General features: G+C 36.7%; 1 protein-coding gene across 1 annotated transcript in view; it reads right to left on the bottom strand.

Annotated features, from left to right (window-relative positions):
- LOC140136149 (inositol monophosphatase 1-like) overlaps nt 1-19,277 on the bottom strand; it is a 62,197-nt gene extending 42,920 nt beyond the window's left edge. Inside the window, exons 1-4 of the mRNA XM_072157853.1 lie at nt 19,128-19,277; nt 17,414-17,547; nt 16,130-16,234; nt 15,695-15,849 (exon numbers count right to left, since the gene is read on the bottom strand). Coding sequence (XP_072013954.1) covers nt 15,695-15,849; nt 16,130-16,234; nt 17,414-17,547; nt 19,128-19,190 — 457 coding nt within the window. The 5' untranslated portion in view covers nt 19,191-19,277. The remainder of the gene's footprint in view (nt 1-15,694; nt 15,850-16,129; nt 16,235-17,413; nt 17,548-19,127) is intronic.
- Nucleotides 19,278-19,372: the final 95 nt, after the last annotated feature.

Here is a 19,372-nt window from a genome sequence, read left to right as displayed (position 1 = left end):
TGACAGAAAGAAGAAAGAAGAAAGAAGAAAGAAGAAAGAAAGAAAGAAGAACCTGTAAGAAAAAAGACACAGCCGTGACTAACGTCACGGCTGTGTAAAGAAAGAAAGAACCTGTAAGAAAAAAGACACAGCCGTGACTAACGTCACGGCTGTGTAAAAAGGTCAGCACTGCTCCTTGTCCATGGGTCCCCAAGGCTTTTGCTACACCCTAAAGCACTTGAAAATGCACATGAAGTCACCATAGGTGACACCTTCCATCCAATTGATTAGCCTGGTCATAATTACATAATGTGAAATTTACAGGATACTGGTTGAATATTCAATTTACAGTTTATCAATTTATTCTTATTTCGGTGATGTTGCAATATTTTGGCCAGTGTGTGTACAAGCATGTCGGGTATCCCACATTGGCTAAAAAGTATTTAAAATACCTATATTTGTTTCTTAAATTAAATACTGTACAACGAGAAGTTGCCATTTTGTAACACATATAGGTGAGGTCTTTATTCAACATACAGAAACTGTAATACATATAGACCATTCTTCTGTAGACATTTGTTCATGTTGGCATCACTGTGCCATGGAGGAAGGGGAACATCCCTCCACCTTTCAGCAAAATGACCTAATATTTGTTCTTTTCAGCCACTTTTTGACAATCAGGTCGATTGTTCCCACATTTCAAGCCCGATTGGCGCTAATGACTACAAGTGCCCAACCAGAATGAGAATAAATGAATTAGAAATGTCACTGTTTTCAATGCAACGCATCAAATGAAATGCCTCCACCATGGGGCAATTTAAATTTGGAAAGATATTATAACAGCTAAAAATTCCTAAACATTATGTGTATAAACATTTTGGAGCTGTTCACAAATATACCTTTTTTACGTTTAGCATTTCCTTTTACAGTTGAAATAACATATATGTGTTTCATCTACAATGATATAGGTTACTTACTTAATAATTGAACGCTTACTTATGGGGCTAAATTAACATTATTTCACACAATTCTTTTCGGTAACCAGTTATTTAAGTTTATTATTTACAATTCTCAATTAGGAGAATGGTATAATATTCCATAGATACCATTCTGCGTGTTTCTACTGGGGAATGGTTGGCGGGTAATGTGGTTTAGTTTAGAGTGTTACCGGTTAATGTGCTCAGTAGAAACAGATCGGTTCAGAGTGATGCGGTGTGGACACCCGGCCACCGTGATCCACCTCATGAGGTAGACCATGCGGTATGACACCCGGTATTTCTGCCAGTGGAAACACACCAGTTAACGGTTGCTGGGTGTTGAACTTCTTTAATGTACATTTTATTAGGGATGACCAATGAACCATCAACTTGATTAGAACACTCCCATAGACATGCAGGGAGCTCAACTGTGCACTGCTTGCACATACATTTCTAAATTGATCTCATTCTTTTATTTTTCAATATTTTTCTGTAAAATTTGGGGAAGTTACTGCCAATTATATTTTGTAACTATCTTGCAAATTACAGCAACATAACTTATTTTGTTTTTCTGTAAGTGCGAGTCAAAATTGGTCCATCGCCACAGTGCGCTTAATTGCCAGTGGCTGAGTTTAGCACTGCTCAAGAATGGCACAAAATATTCAAATCAGTAAGATCAGGTGAAAAACGTGGCCTACTGAGCTGTAATTTGGCAGAGTTGCCAGTAATACCTCTATCATACCCTCAGTAAAAAGGTTAAACAATTGAACAAGTAGATCTCGAGTTACAAATTAAATCACCAGCTTCCCTTTGGAATTTTTATATTCCTTTCAAATCATGTTAAGAAGACACCTTTCTGAACATAAATGTGAAGTTTTGTGCTCATTCGATGTATTGTTCACCTGATCTTAACCCTAAACGTTTTCTTATATTTAGGCCTATAACATCTACAACTTGCTGCTGGCTATACCTTGTTTAGGACTTTCAAAAGAAGTACCTGAATGTGCAACCATAACTGTTTCAAAATAGCCCGCGATAGTCATGCAGGTAACTCCGAGGTCAAGCATTGAATTGGTTTGAACAAAGATACTCATAATGTATTGAGTGCTACTTTGGTTTGAATGAGGAATACTACAGGAATACACATGAGCATGATGAGGATAATCTCTATTGTTGTGAATGAGTCAATGACCTTCAAAACTTAAGATTTTGTTTACATACACCTACTAATTGGTCATATTAAACCCAATAACATTGAAATTCTTGGTTGTGAAAAAAAAGTTCACCTACTTAGTGCAATTTTGATTTTGTGCCATATCGGCTATCTTGGATGATTTTTGGCAAATGTCCTCTAAATGCATGATTTCAATGCCTTGGTTTGAAAAAATAAGTTATGCCAGTGACTAGTTAAGTGCCATTTCATAAGAAACCCTTTGATACTTTCACAATATGCTTGTTTCATGTTTGCAAATATGTTAAAATAAAGAAATATATAAAGGTAAATATATGCTTATGCCAATTTTGCTCCCAACTCCTATTTTTGGACCTTGTCATTTTATTTCGTTCCAATGACCGGTCAGAATGGGAAACTTTGATAATTCATATTTCGAAAAGTTTTTGACCGATTTTGACCATTTAACCACCAAAATACTTCTGTTGATTAGTTCTACTCAGAAAACAATCTTTTTGTAGCAATAGGGTCAACATGAAATTTTGATGGTTATCCCTAATTTTATGTATCACATCGTGACCTTAAAAGCAACTTGTGGTCAGGAAATTATTTTCAGTACTTCCGGTACACACTACAACCCTTATTTTAAGCATCTGTAGAAATGTGCTGGTTGTTGCCTGAATCGGATTGTGGGTTACCAGGTAATACCGGGTAAAAATACAGAGTGCTCAGTGTAAACATGCAGATTGTTACCATATTTGACATCAGATCTATATTCAAAGATGACAATATCCATGCAATTTATGTATTAGACTACTATCTGATCTCTGTTTCTATTAACATTTCACTTTTATACAATATATTTTGATAAATATTATTTGACCTACACGTATAGCATTACCATAATTACATCAACATCGGTCCATCAACTTTTATCAATATTTATTATACTCTACTCATTGCTTCTTATATTATGTGCAAATGTCATATTTTAACACATTCATACATACAGATGAAGTGGGTATCTAACATTTCAATTTTATGCAGCAAATTTTTCGAAGTGGTCAACACCTACACAACTTTGTCTGTTTTATTATAATCAATTATATCCTTCATTAATAGATTCTTGTTCATTGATTGGTTAAAAGCGTGTCACATGATCAAAAATAAACGCACTATTCTGTGAGGAAGTGGAAAAAGTACTATTTACGTCCATAAATAGTACCTCCAAGCCGTAAATAGTACTTCTGGATATTTACTATTTGCGGATAGGAGCATACCCACGTCGCAGTCCATAAAGCATAAAAATAACATTGAACATCGACATTGACTATGAGAATATTTTGTCACTGCCGTAAAACGACAACAAAACATGGCGAAATTATCAAGCTAGAGTGGCTGCTACTGCTGAAGAAGATTCACGATTTCAGCTGTTTAATTTGAACTTTTTTACCAGTTCTAGCGCATGAATATCTACTGAATTCAGACCAACACAGTCAGATTCAGAGCGACACGTACTGACATGGTAAGCTTAAAAACAAATACTGACACAGTGACAGTGCGAGGCAAGTCTCGGACCGCCTAAGCTAAGGCCATGCATGCATGAAGGCAGCGGGCCTAGTACCGTGCATGTGTACAGAAGCCTATCCCGATGCATGAGGCCGGGATGATGGCACAGTGGAATGAAGATACAACTTGAACAAATAAACAGTGACAATGTCATGAGTAAGCTTAAGAAACCACTCACATTAGAGTGCGAGTCCTTGAACCGCCTAAACCGGCCTACCGTGCATAGGCCCTACCTAGGCCTATCTTGAAGCATGGTGGAGTTTTCATGTAGGCTAATCCTTTAACCAATCAATGAACAAAAAATCTATGAATGAAGGATATAAAACAAATATATACTGCCTTCATTCGAGGTTCTGGTTAAAACTATAGTCCCTCGCTGAGATCAATAGTACTATTTTCCTTGGGGCGCGCCTCAGGAAAATAGTACTATTGATCTCACCTCGGGCCCATAGTTTTAACCAGAACCTCTCATGGCAGTATATATTTGTATACTATTTGCATCTTAAATTATATATGTACACTAATGAATGTAATATTATGATTTTAAATTATATGTACACTAAGTCCCACTAATAAATGTAATATTTTAACACATATTTATACGTACACTGTACAGGTGAGAAAAGTATCTAACATTTTACCTTTATGTAACATACTTTAATATTTGACAGATACCATTAACATAATTATTTACATTGGTTCAATTTTTCAAAGCAGGTCACCATCAATGCAACATAATTAGACTTCTTTTTGTTTCTTTTTTCCCAAAAATACAAGACTTGAACAATGCCAACATATATACAGTTTGGGTATAGCAGCAATACATTATTCAATACTACATTGAAGTGTTGGGAAAACATTGGACCTCGTCTAGTGTCCAAAATAGATAACAAAATAAAGTATTATTGACAAGCCTACATGTAAAACAAATTCTGAGTCGCACTAAAACAATCAAGACTCAATCTCAAGTTTCATTCTTTCTGCTGCCTTAATCTATTTGTTTCCTTTATTTGTTTGCTTCATTTTTCTGTCTATTTATTTCTTTAAATCTTGTTATTTCTTCTTTCCCTCGCTTCTTTCTTTCGCTCTCTCTATACCATTCATTCCTTTTTCAAACTGGTGAAGTAATGACCTCTTGGTTCCCTAATGCGACAGAACCACTGATAGTTTTGGTAGCAGCTTTTGACTGACCAATATTTGGTGTGTTTTTAGGAGCTGGATTTTGGTTAAGTGGTATTTGAACAGGAATACTCGATGTGTTTCTAGAAGCTGGATTTTGGTTGAGTGGTATTTGTACAGGAATACTTGGTGTGTTTCTAGGAGCTGGATTTTGGTTGAGTGGTATTTGTACACGAATATTGTTTTCCGCTTGTTTCTCTCTACATTTAGATATGACCTCAGCTAGAGTGTATAGATACGGGTTAATAGCAGAATTGATAGGCAACACAAAGGTCACACACCAGGCATATACAGAAGGGGGCAGAGTAATCACCCTCGTTTGTACCAGGATCCCGAGAATTATGATTGGAAACCAGCAACAGAAATCTGTGGCAACAATGGCTGAAACCTTCACGGTAAGTCGAATCTGTTCCTTCATATCACTAGAATGTCCTGTACGTTTTGAAGACTTCCTGACAGCCCTCACTATCTCAATATAACAACCAAGTATAATAAGGTAACATACAAAGTTCAAACCCAAGAAAACTGCACTTGAAAAGTAAAGCCCATCAATTACAGTATCAAGTTCATTTCTGGATTCTGTAAACCATGTAGTCCCTTTCTTAATACTTATATGGTCAGTGGTATATGTTTTAGTCAAGGCAAGTGGAAGGCCAATACACACATGGGAGTTATCATAAAATTTGAAATTCTTTCCAGCTAAGACAGATGGTATAATGCCTAATATGAAGGAAATAATCCATATCAGTACTGCCAATGTTATTGCTGAATTTTTTGTGATTTTTTTGGTTGAAAATGGAAATCTAATGCATATAAATCTATCAATGCTGATAAGTGTTAAAAGGAACACTGAGGCTTCACTGGATATTATTGACAAAGCCCCAGCAATTCTACAAGTAATACCAGATCTCCAGTTTTCAGACATCATTGGAAAATACTCTCCAAAGTACAAATCAGCGGATGCAATAATCAACATGTAGATACCCATCAGAAAATCAGATATGGCAAGATTACTCAGCAGGATTGAGTTGACTTTATTTGGTGTGGTTCCTTTGTTTCGCCAAATCAAAACAAATATATTTCCACAAAGAGCATTAAAACCAATAAGCCACATAACAACTACAAGGGTTCTCGCAGAAAGCAACCGATCACACGTAAGATATGGAGATCTCATATCTCTTGCTGAACAAGTTACATTGCTGGGAACATAACACTCACAAACCTCATGTTGGCTAGCCAATACTTGTGAACCTCTTACAAGGGAAGAAAAACTATCTTGAGTTATCAATGTCAATGGATTATTGAAAAGATACAATTCAAGTGTTCTACTTTGAATCTTATTACTGAATATTTCTTTCATTTTGTTATAAGACAAATCGACAAAGAGAGCATATATACCCATATTCATAAACACATCAAGGTCTAATTGTGTCAAATGATTATTTTGGAGGTATATATATAGTACTCTGACTAAATCTTGAAACATACCTTTATAAACACTTTTTAATTCATTTTGCCTTGCATCTAGTGAATGTAACCTAACTAAACCATCAAAAACACCATTTGTGAACTCAGTCAAACCATTCTTTGAAATATTGAGGTATCTCAACCTGCCCAAATCCTTGAATATGCCCAGGTCTAATTGGGTTAAGGAATTGTTTTGGAGATCTAAATGATATAGTCTCACTAAACCTTGAAACACCTCTTTATACAAGTGTTTCAAATTGTTTCCATCTGCATGTAGATATTGTAGGTTAAATAAGCCATTGAATAATCCCTTGTTCAATTCCACCAAACCAATCTTTGATATAATGAGGGTTTTCAACTTGCTTAAATCCATAAACATTCCTGTTACTAACCTAATTATATTCATATGGCTAAAAGTAAGGTCTGTCAGCTGCAGCGTGTTATTCAATACTTTCGGCAAACAAGTTACATTATTGGTTCCAATTTCAAAGTGAGCTAGTCGGTTTAAACTATTCAACATGTTCAAAACCAGTGACTCATTTTCACCAGATGAAAGAGTAAAATAAAAAGAGAATTCGATCAAATTTTGCAAGATCTGATAAACACCTTCTGGTATATGAATTGTTTCCAGCATAGTGTTAAACAAATACAGATTTCTGAGTCTCTCTAGTCCTAGAAATAATATCAGATCCAAGTGAACTATTTTATTGTGACTGAGGTCTAAAGTTACCACATTAGTCAAATTCCAAAATATATCATCTTGTAAAGTACCCAGCATATTGCCATCAAGATACAGTTCTCTCAGTTCACTCAAACCTTTAAACACCCCTACATTCAATTCAGCTATTTGATTCTGTTTGAGGTCCAAATTATACAAATTGGTCAAATCTTGAAATATGCCCTTTGGTAAAGTACCCAGCATATTGCTATCAAGATACAGTCCTCTCAGTTCACTCAAACCTTGAAACACCCCTACATTCAATTGGGCTATTTGATTTTGCATGAGGTACAGATATTTCAAATTCTTCAAATCTTGAAATATGCCCTTTGGTAAAGTACCCAGCATATTGCTATCAAGATACAGACATCTCAGTTCACTCAAACCTTGAAACACCCCTACATTCAATTGGGCTATTTGATTTTGCATGAGGTACAGATATATCAAATTCTTCAAATCTTGAAATATGCCCTTTGGTAAAGTACCCAGTATATTGCTATCAAGATACAGTAGTCTCAGTTCACTCAAACCTTGAAACACCCCTACATTCAATTGAGCTATTTGATTCTGTTTGAGGTCCAAATAATCCAAATTGGTCAAATCCTGAAATATATCAACTGGTAAAGTACCCAGTCTATTGTAAAGAAGTTCCAGATGTTTCAGTTCACTCAAGCCTTGAAACACCCCTACATTCAATTGAGCTATTTGATTCTGTTTGAGGTCCAAATATTCCAAATTGGTCAAATCTTGAAATATGCCCTCTGGTAAAGTACCCAGCATATTGCTATCAAGATCTAGACGTTTCAGTTCACTTAAACCTTGAAACACTCCTACATTCAATTGAGCTAATTGATTCTGTTTGAGGTACAAATATTCCAAATTGGTCAAATCTTGGAATATGCCCTTTGGTAAAGTATCCAGAATATTGTTAACAAGATCCAGATGTTTCAGTTCACTCAAACCTTGAAACACCCCTACATTCAATTGAGCTATTTGATTCTGTTGAAGGTACAAAACTTCCAAATTGGTCGAATCTTGAAATATACCTTCTAGTAAAGTACCCAGCATATTGTTATTAAGATACAGATGTTTCAGTTCACTTAAACCTTGAAACGCCCCTACATTCAATTGAGCTATTTGATTCTGTTTGAGGTACAAATGTTCCAAACTGGTCAAATCTTGAAATATTCCCTCTGGTAAAGTACCCAGTATATTGCCATCCAGATACAGACGTTTCAGTTCACTCAACCCTTGAAACACCCCTACATTCAATTGAGCAATTTGATTCTGTTCGAGGTTCAAATATTCCAAATTTGTCAAATCCTGAAATATCTCCTCTGGCAAAATGCCCAGTCTATTGTAAAAAAGATTTACATATATCAGGTTACTCAAACCTTGAAACGCCCATGCGTTCAATTGGGCTATTAGATTATGTTTGAGGTCCAAATATACTAAATTGGTCAAATCTTGAAATATGCCCTCTGGTAAAGTATCCAGCATATTGTCATAAAGATACAGATATCTCAGTTTATTCAAACCTTGAAACACCCCTGCATTCAATTGAGCTATATGATTCCAACTGAGGTACAAATATCTCAAATTGGTCAAATCCTGAAATATGCCCTCTGGTAAAGTAACCAGCATATTGTAATCAAGATACAGACATTTAAGTTCACTCAAACCTTTAAACACCCCTACATTCAATTGGGCTATTCGATTGTGTTTGAGGTCCAAATATTTCAAATTGGTCAAATCCTGAAACATTCCTTCTGGTAAAGTAACCAGCATATTATAATTAAGATACAGATATGTCAATTTACTCAAACCTTGAAAACTTCTGTTTTTCATTTCCACTAAATTATTGTATTTTAGATCTAAAGTGACCACATCTGTTGGATAAATAAACAAAACTCTGTGGTTCTGGGACATATCATGGTCATTACATTGATAAATTACTTCTCTATGTCCAAGTTGTGTATCGCAATCAGTATCAAACTCAATTATACACTCATAACCTAAATATAACACACCATATGACGTCTCATACGACTCATAATACCACGCATAATCATCATACTCGCACTCTACATGTACCTTGCTAGTGTACCCTTGTACATTCTTACAAATAGCATTTTGACTTACTTGACTTTCTGTGATATCTTGATCGCTTTCTGGACATTCATGCACTGTATCTTTTGCTACTATGTCAGTGATTGACAGATTGACAACACCTTGCACTGTTATTGTGACATTTCTTTGAGTTAAAATAAAACTACACTGCTCATATAATTCATTAAAAACTACATACTTATAAGAGCAAACATCAAGGTCCCCAATGCGTTCAATGTACATGAATGAATGACTAAGAGGGTCATTCACTGTTCCGTGTATCTGCAGTTGGATGATAGTTCCTTGAGGTGACATTACCTGAAGACTGCATGAGTGATCAAGATGTCCTCTGAAGTGTGTCACATTTCCAATGGTATTCACAAAGCATGTGCTGGTGGCACTGGTGTCATTGGCAGAAACTTCCCACAGAGGCTTCACCAGCAACTGGGCCGATACTTTCAGTACTCCATTGTTGTTCAATGATAGGACTGCGATAATAATAAGGAACTTTGAGAACTGGTGCAAAATGTACAAAATGGCCATCTTCACAGATACAGGTACAGATATTTCACCTGTTTTAACCAAAACTGTGTGCACATTTAGTAAATCAGTTTAGTAGTCACTGCTCTTCGACTGTACATTCTCTGTGTTTCTTCGCAAGAAAAAAGTTTGTGGGCACATTGAATAAAGGAACACCTTCCAAGAGGCACTGAATCCATATGGACACATTTTAGATTTTATATTCTTTTAAATGAAAATCTAAAACAATTCCACACATCGAGCATTACTTGTGACTTGTTTATTTTACCAAAAGTGAATATCTCATGTCAATGATCTTAATTTGCCAAATATACCGCTGGCTAACGAATACTACAATTCCTGGGACATATCCTGAGGATGCAGGAAGATGAACCATGCAGAAGATATGCTCTCTACACCCCATTACATGGTAAAAGAAGACCTGGAAGGCAAATCCTACTTGTCTTACGTGCAAAAACTGTTGGGGGACTTCAACAATTTTTTACTGCCAGATGCCATTACCACCTTGGCTTCAAATCGTAGTACCTGAAAAACATTGTAGTCGCCTGCTTCGCAGCCAAATGAAATGAAGGAACAAATAAAAGATTCACAATCTTATCCATCTTAAAAGTTCTGTTTGTTCAACTTTATTTGGTGATCATCAGTAGTAGTTTCAGTACAATATCTAAAATTCCATTTAATCTGTATCTGTATATCGTGTACAAGCAGGTCCATAACACTCTCTATAGTACTTTCATGAAATAAACATGTAGAGTGGAGTACAGAGGCAAGTACTATGATTTGGTTGAGTGGGTTGACACAATTTTAAATCAAATTGGTCCAGCCACAGTTGTCAATCAAGTGCACATCCAATTCTCTGATACAAAGTTTGGCAGGCTCTCCTTGCAAAATGTGCATAATTATGAAGTCGCATCTGGGGCAATCTCAGGTTACACTGATGGTGTCCATGTACCACCATTTTCTTCTTCAGAATTGTTGCTGGGGTGTCATCACTCATATATCATTTCAGGTACACGGCACAGAAGATAAGGGAAAATGTACCAAGCTTCAGTCAGAATTGAATTACATTTTGTACTGCTCTAGTCATTGATTAATTACACATAGATTGGAATGTTCCATGCCTGTGCCCTCTAAGCGTATTTCTTGAAATCTCAGCTGACGCCAGTACAGCGTTTGGACCTGGTGATATCGCTCATCTGAGCGTACACAGAACAATCAACATGTCAGCACTTGGGTGCAAACTCTCTTTAGTGTATGCTTGCACTATTTGCACTATTTTGGGGTTAGCTATCTCACCCCTCACTTATTGTCGACCTCCATAGGCAACATGCCTACCTCTTGCGGTATAGCTCTCGTAATATCAGCACAAAGGAGAAAAGTAAAATGATTAATTCAGCGATTTCGCCATACAGAAGAGAAGTTTATCATAGATAGACTCACAGATTGTCAGGGTAGGTTGGTGCACCGTAGACTCTCATAGATGCTATGCCTGAAAATAGGTTTTGCAGAAACAGAACACTAATATCAACTCAACAAACGATTGTAGATTTGGTTGGATAAATTATATGCCAAAAAGCAAATTCAATGAAGTATGTTTCCCTAGAAGAAATTGTCGCAGCATTCCAGTCCATTGTTGCAGGTAGGATAATACCAACTATCAACACACCCAACCTTCTCCTCCCAAGCTCTAATCAGAATCTACCACAAATATCCTTAGATGTGTTTTGGTTTGCATGTTGTAATATTAATATGCCCATCACATTAATAGAGATGATAGAATTCCTTTTACTGAAATAATCTATCTCATGCGCTCATTTCTGAATATTTCAGCCATTTATCATGTCTGCGCATTGGTTGTTGATTAATATGGTACATTAACAGTACTTATCATTAGTATTACCATTAATATTTGTAATTGTACCTCTTAAAATTGAATTACTTCAAAAGTATCACTCCTACATTTTCATTTATTTAATGGGATGTGATTACCGGTAGAAGGATGTTGGCAAATGTGCAAACTTTGTGCCAGCGTTTTGAAAAATACATTAGCAGATTTGAACAAAAACTGATGGCAGTTATAATATCACTCATATATAATTCTAGGCAGTTCATTGCCTTGTATAATTACCATTTAGTATTATTATCATCAACAATCGCTGTTTAATAGTTTTTACCATCCCAACGATGCTTATGCCAAGCAATAAGTAACAAGCCTCTATGCCTTCGTCAGACATGGTATGCATGTCATGTATGTGCTCTCTAAACCCCCTAAGCACTACCTGCCGATCTAACATTGCCTCTGATTGGTCAATTACATGATATCTTCACTTTAATCACCAATCAGAATGGAGCTTTGCAAATAATTCACCCCATTTTTTTGTGTGGTGAAATTATTCTAACAATGTTGCCGATTGGTCCAATTGATAATTAAAACTTCTTTTTGGCCATTCGGCAGGTAGTGCTCATGGGGTTAATGTGTTTAAGTTACAGGTTAATCTAGATAAAATGACTTAAGGCACTGCAGAACTTGGCGTTGTTGTATAATATGAAATACTACAAATACAATGGAAAGAATATATTAATTCGGTGAAATATGATATGTTTCATTCAACTTAGCTGTACCTCATTGAATGGAATCATCCATACTTCATGATCACCTGATGAAAATAATGATACTCATAAACAGTCAATCAATATTTGGATAATAATTAGAATTGCAGAAAATGGTAAAGACCTTAATATATAGTTTGATATTTTGCTGCTGGCCGGGTGTGTGTATAATGCATGAAGGCACCCTAAATTATACAGTGGAATACCGTAAACCCCGTCTACAAGCATATAGAGTGCTTCTGATGAATGCTACATTAATCCAGGCGCCATTATGGAGTTTGAGCAAATAAATTACGGATCCAAGCATATACAAACAAGTATTATTTTAAGACCAATCTATTGTATTGGTATATTTACGCTGGCTTCGAATTAATTTAGCTTTCATAAAAAGCACTATGTATGCTTGTAGACGGGGTTTTACGGTATATTTGTAGGATGCATTTAACATGTGCTGGTGGCAAAATGCATGCAAAACATTGAAGTACATGCCCTAAACTTAGTAGCAACTTCTCCCCTCTGGTGTTTTTCACATCGGCACCTTGTATACTTTAGTTTAACCTATTAAGGGATCTAGAATGAGCGTTTATTGCGTTTCGACAGCATTTTTGTGGGACATGAGAGCACCTCAGACCTATCGAATTGCATTCTGAATCTGAAGCATGTCTTTCTGATATCAAATAATTTTCATTTTTGAAAATCACAATATAATACAAATTTTATGACAAATTATAAAAATTTGATATTTTTCAAATTTTGATATATAACAGTCCTCGAAGTAAATTATATAAATCTAATGATATATTCTTAAAGTGTATGTAGCTGGGAGGAAAAGCCGATGGTCAATTGAAAATTTTGACCTTTCATATTGAAGATATGGATTTTTTTCCCAAAAAGACCTAATTTTTTTTGGTGTTTTTGGAAAAAAAATCCATATATTCAATCTTAAAGGTCAAAATTTTCAATTGATCGCTGGCTTTTCATCCCACCTACATACACTTTAAGTATAAATCATCAGATTTATAAAGTTTACTTCAAGTACTGTTAAATATCAAAAATATCAATTTTAATGATTTGCCATAAAATGTGTATTAAATTGCTAATTTCAAAAATCAAAATTATTTGATATCAGAATGACATTCTTCGTATTCAGAATGCAATTCGATAAGTCTGATGTGCTCTAATGTCCCACAATAAATACTGTCCAAACGTTCATACCCCTTCCCTTAAGTGACAAAAATTATTTTGTTTTTTCTTACTATACTGCGCATGTCAATGGTGTCTCAACTTAAATTTGCGTAAAATTACCAAAGCATATGTCAATCACACAATACGTAAAATGCCCTTTGCATAGGTGCTACACCCAACTGCATTCTTCTTCTTCTTCTTCCTCGGTAATCTATATCAATCCACCATGTTATGAGTCTTGCCAATTATGGGTTGAACTAAGTATTGGGAGCAAATATGAAGTACCCATGTCAAAGTAGTCCAACAATTTTTTCGGGATTGTAACCTAGATTTTTTTGAAGTGCTTGTGGAAAATTATTCTTTATTTTCCGGTTTCCCATTCGACCACTTTTTAGTTTTAGACACAACAAAGCAAACATGGAAACCAATTATTTTTTGGTCATGATTCTCGTGAAGCTCTTGATGATATCAGAACTGCTCATTTTGGTCAGAATTCATTGATTCACATTAAAATGCAACAATCATGACTAATACCTGCAGAAATCTGGGAATTTCAGGCCCTGAAATTTCAGGAATCATTTGATTCTTGAAAAAAACCTACTTTACTTTGATTCACAAAATTTCTTTGTGAGAATCTATAAGAATGAGTTATTCCAGTTGAAATCCATACACCCCCTATGGAAGACATAACCTTAATCCTCATCATAGGGAGTGTGAATTTCAAATTGAGCCACCCATTCAGTGTCGTCTGCTCCAGAATGGGCTATTCCAGTTGAAATCCATACACCCCCTATGGAAGACATGACCTTAATCCTCATCATAGGGAGTGTGAATTTCAAATGGAGTCAACCATTCAGTGTCGTCTGCTCCAAAATGGGAAATTCCCGTTGAAATCCATACACCCCCTATGGAAGACATGGCCTTAATCTCCCTCATAGGGAGTGTGAATTTTAAATGGAGTCACCCATTCAGTGTTGTCTCCTCCAATATGGGCTATTCCACTTGAAATCCATACATCACCTATGGAAGACATGACCTTTAATTAATCCTCCTCATAGGGAGTGTGAATTTCAAATGGAGTCAACCATTCAGTGTCGTCTGCTCCAAAATGGGCTATTCCAGTTGAAATCCATACACCCCCTATGAAAGACATGACCTTAATCTCCCTCACTGGGGGTGTGAGTTTCTGCTGCAACAAAAACTGTCATATGTTTACATTCAGAGTGCCCTCTGTTATTTCACACAAGGTAATATAATACATAGTGTCTATGGCAGACAACATAAAATCTTTCTTGTTTTAATTTCAGTGATGAAAGTGGCCTGAAGTGAATTTGCAGGAAAATGCAGGTAAAAGTATGTGAATTTGGGCTATAAAGTCTCAAAAGGGGCTGAAAATAAATAAAAGTGTGGAAATATGGAGTATTAAAATGCCTGAAATCAGGCAGCTGTCTGCATGCTGTAGGTTGTAACAAGTTTGATAATATTATTGGGTTTTACGTTGAAACCCAAGTTAATGCAAAACAAAATCAACTTTCTCCATGTAGACTATAGGGTCTTTTGCTCTGCAGTTTCTTACGGACTGGTCACTTTTTACGCCAGGGGGAATGGAGGAGTTCAATTTTTGGATGAAAAATTTCGTGTTCCCCCTTCGCTTCCGTTCAAAAATTCCGCATTCCCCCTTATTTTATGAAATTTCTCCATTTAAAACTTAACATTCCCCCTCTTTCCTGGCAAAAATTTTGCATCCTCCCCCCCCTTTTTGCTCACCAAACAAATTCACATTCCCCCTCAAATCTTTCATTTCCCCCGGGTGTAAATAATGACCACTCCCTTAGACCAACAGAGGTCATGCCGAATGTAAGCACATGTCACCTCATCTATACACCAGGGGTAGCGTTAACCCCCGATTGGGGTGAATGACCCCCTAAATTTAAAAAATATTAATTTTTCACCCTCCATAATATCGGGAATGTGCAAGCTCGGGGGTAAACTCTCATGCTCTAACCCTCTACTTTTGAACCTTACTCCTACCCCTGACTACACTGCAAAATATTTTTCACCCCCGAGATTTAATTTTCACCCCATGTATTGGGATTTTCTGCAAGCTCGGGAGTGAAAAACACAGGAAAACAACCCCCAACTTTCGGGCCTTAATGCTACTCCTGCCCTATACCTGTTAGCACAGCTTACCTTCTTGACATGATACCTGAATCTTCTTGCCATTAAGGAAAGCGCCACCTCCCTTGGTTGCGGTGTATAAATCATCTAAGACTGGTATATAGACAATACCTAACACTATCTGTCTATTGATGGTCAGACCGATGGAAACGGCTACATATGGAAAACTGTAAAGTAATATTGACAAACGATTAATATTCAAGTATGTTTACTCACATATTTTGTCCATTAGTATGTGTTCGCTGCCAAACAAGTACATATATTTTGTGCTAACACACCTCCAACTGTGGACACCCACCTACAATGTAAACGTAGACTGGCCATGGTCTATCGATAGGTTGACGGAAATAATGTAAAAACGCTTTTTTACTTTGTACAGCCTCGATTGTAGGCGCTTACAGGCAGGGTGAGGTGTTTGTGTGTGTGAGAATTGTTTGTTAAGCTTACCTATGTACAAAATTAGTGGTTCCATCCACAGGGTCTATAATCCAGGTTGGGTTGTCCGTCCATTCACAGTGCTTGCCAGCAGCTGTCGACTCCTCGCCTATGAAGCTACAATGTACAACAGCGACATATGAAAAGGACTTCAAATATGAATATTGACGCAGGTCTTATGAGGAGTTTCACTCCCAGTGCAGAAATTATTTTTATTATATTCTTTACTTTTTTCTCTTTCATTTGGCACCATTTGGGGGTCATATCTTCTTGGCATTTTGAGATATGAAAAGGACCCATATTGACCAGAGTCTTATGATAAGTGTCACCCCGGGTAGAGAAATATTTTTATTATATTCTTTACTTTTTTCTCTTTCATTTGACACCACTCAGGGGTCATACTAGAACTGGCTCCGTTCCCTCTGACCGCGATGCCCCAATTGCGAGCGTGAGCTTTACGAGTTGGATTGTCATTATGGTACAGTACTTTGAGCACGTAACCAGTGCTAGGGTCATACCTTTGTGGCATTTCGAGATATGTCCATTTCAGACAAAAAGGTTAGCGAGTATTAAGCAAGCAAGTAACGTTCATACACTTATATAGGCTGATACCATTTCATGGTTCAGCCAAAATTACAGACTACAGTGATGGACCCTCATACAAAGTTATTTTAAGTTAACCAATTTTGATGCTCAAATTGTAACAGTTAATAAACAAATTTTATATTTGGTTTTTATACTGCTTTCAGCAGATGGATACCCTAATAGCAATGCTTATTTTAATAGTGGATGAGTCCGGGGGATGAGCTAGCCCAAACATTTGGGTGTTTTTTACCACTGGGAGGGGGAGGTACAAAGCTGCACTCCTATCAGCGAACAGAGATGCTTCACATCATGGGGAATATTAAAGTGTGATAACAATTGAGGCAGGGTAGATTTTATGAGAAAGGGTCATCAAACTTTATGCAAGGGTCAAATTTCAAATTTGCTCAAAAACTTTTGTCGACCACTTCAAATAATTCCGATTTTGCGTTTGCGAGTTATGCATGATTATGTGTATTATAGTGCTCCATAGACAATGTGTTGTATTATAGTGCTCCATAGACAATGTACCAGAACGTAATTAAAAATTTACGATATTTTTGCCAAACAAATAAATCTGCAAGAAACTTTTTGTACATAGACATTATGTAGCCAGAGGTTTCCAGTGGTATAAAAATCTCAACCTATTTGGAGAAAAGTGGGGGATGATGCTGTGGATCATGAAATGCCCTTTTAAATCCCATTACCAGTTACCTGTGAGTTGGGTACTTCTTTTTCAGTGTGGATATGATAAGATCTTCCACATGTTTGTCTGTTTCAGTGACAAGATCAACTGCTGAAGATTTGCACTCAATGCGCTTTTCTTCCAAGAAGGCACCATTGATCTCCTGCAAGGAGCAAATCAACACAGAATAAGTTTAGTAGTACAGTTGAAGGGAGTAAGGAGTTGCAATTATTACACCTCATAAATATCCATTTAGTTGATCATGCCAATGATGGAGCGATTGCCGAATAGGGTGCAATTCTACTGTAGCCAAAATAATAAATTCTCGATCATGAGAGCCAACTTGGGAACGCACAGTTATTTGCACCGAGCGTACTACGCAAAGACCTGCGCTTACGGCGCAAACACAGCTTTTGAGAATTGACCAATCACACGGTCGTTGCTAGGCAAGGTCAAGGTTCGGTCATGCAGGTCGCGCAATCGTGTTATTCTATGAAAAATACGCTGACACAGAAGGTACATCCTCTCATGATCGAGAATTTATGATTTTGGCTATAGTCTTATTACAAGACTGCCCCACCCTAACCCTAAACCCTAACCCTAAACTCCGTAAACAAGGACTGGACTCAAGTCTAGCAAGTTGCACCCTATTAGGTAATCATACCCCAATGATCATGTTGATCATTGGTCAATCAAATCTGAACAATCAATTTCGCTCTAAACAAGAATACTAAACTGCCAGCGAAAGACACATGGCTACCAGTCATCAACCTAGTGTTTGGCATGCAAAGGGTCTCGGGTTCGAATCCCATCCAGAGCAAACAACTTCTTTGTTTGTTTTCTCTCTATCTTCCTTCTTTCCTTTCCAGTCGCCAAAGAGCCTTAAAACCGTTCGGGAAAGCACTTCAGGCTTAATCCTTCACACAGTATTTTGGTACACCGATGGATACAATAGTGATAATCAACAGCGTATCGGGGAGATCATCCTTCGCCCCTCGACACCCTCATTCACGACTCGCAGCTTCGCAACTCATCTTTCTTTAAACACTGCGGAGATCCGCTTGGTACAGGAAAGAGACCGTCTTGAACAAGACTATTTATAATTATAAATTACAGGCACAAAATATCAGGGATATAAAGGGATAGGCATCGTAGCTATTACGTAACACACCGAATGATGTAGTTTAACTCTAGACAATAGGCGCCATATTGCAGGAGGGTTAGAGTTCATAGAGGAAGCGTTAAAGGTTAGTAGATTAGGTCACCCAGGCACATCACTAATGTGTTTCACGAGTTGTAATACCGACAGGTAAAAACATTGATTTTGTAAAATTCTCTCCGATTTTTAAAATTACTAAATAAGGTTAGTACTTCAAACCATTCTTTGATGAATCTATGCAATATGACGGTAATTTTTGAAACATCTAAGAATCAATCTTAAACATCTTCATGATATTCATTTTTTGCGCATGGTCAAAGCATGCTCTTGCGCTATCCACAGACTATCCGTGGAAACTTCAAAGCAACGATCATGCGTTAATATTTACAAAATGGCGAATGATGTAGTTTAAGTCGAACAATAGCGTGACCGGCGTGACGTAGTTTTTGGCATTGTTCCTATATGCACTTTCACCCTCCTGAAAATATGCACCAAGTTCAAGTGAAGTTCAATCAACTTCAGCATGTTCAGAATTCAGGTGATGAACATTTTTTTAGTTTATAAAATTATTGTAGTTTCTTTACCTTTCCAGCAGTTCTCGCGACTTCAACCCCTGTTTTTAGATAATCTGCAATCTCTGCATCCATGGTGAGAACTTCTCTAGACTAAATTTTAATTTAAAGCTGCTGATAATTTAAGCTTACCACCACTTCTAACTTTACAGTAGCTGTGTATACAAAAATAATCACAATTACAGCATGGCACCACCACTGTTATTAAACTTGCAGCAGACTGAAACATATCGGAAACCAACATAGTAAATAGGTTT

This window comes from Amphiura filiformis, chromosome 16 (genome assembly GCF_039555335.1).
Source record: "Amphiura filiformis chromosome 16, Afil_fr2py, whole genome shotgun sequence".
Classification (NCBI taxonomy): domain Eukaryota; kingdom Metazoa; phylum Echinodermata; class Ophiuroidea; order Amphilepidida; family Amphiuridae; genus Amphiura; species Amphiura filiformis.
This window is presented reverse-complemented; position numbering and strand designations above follow the sequence as displayed.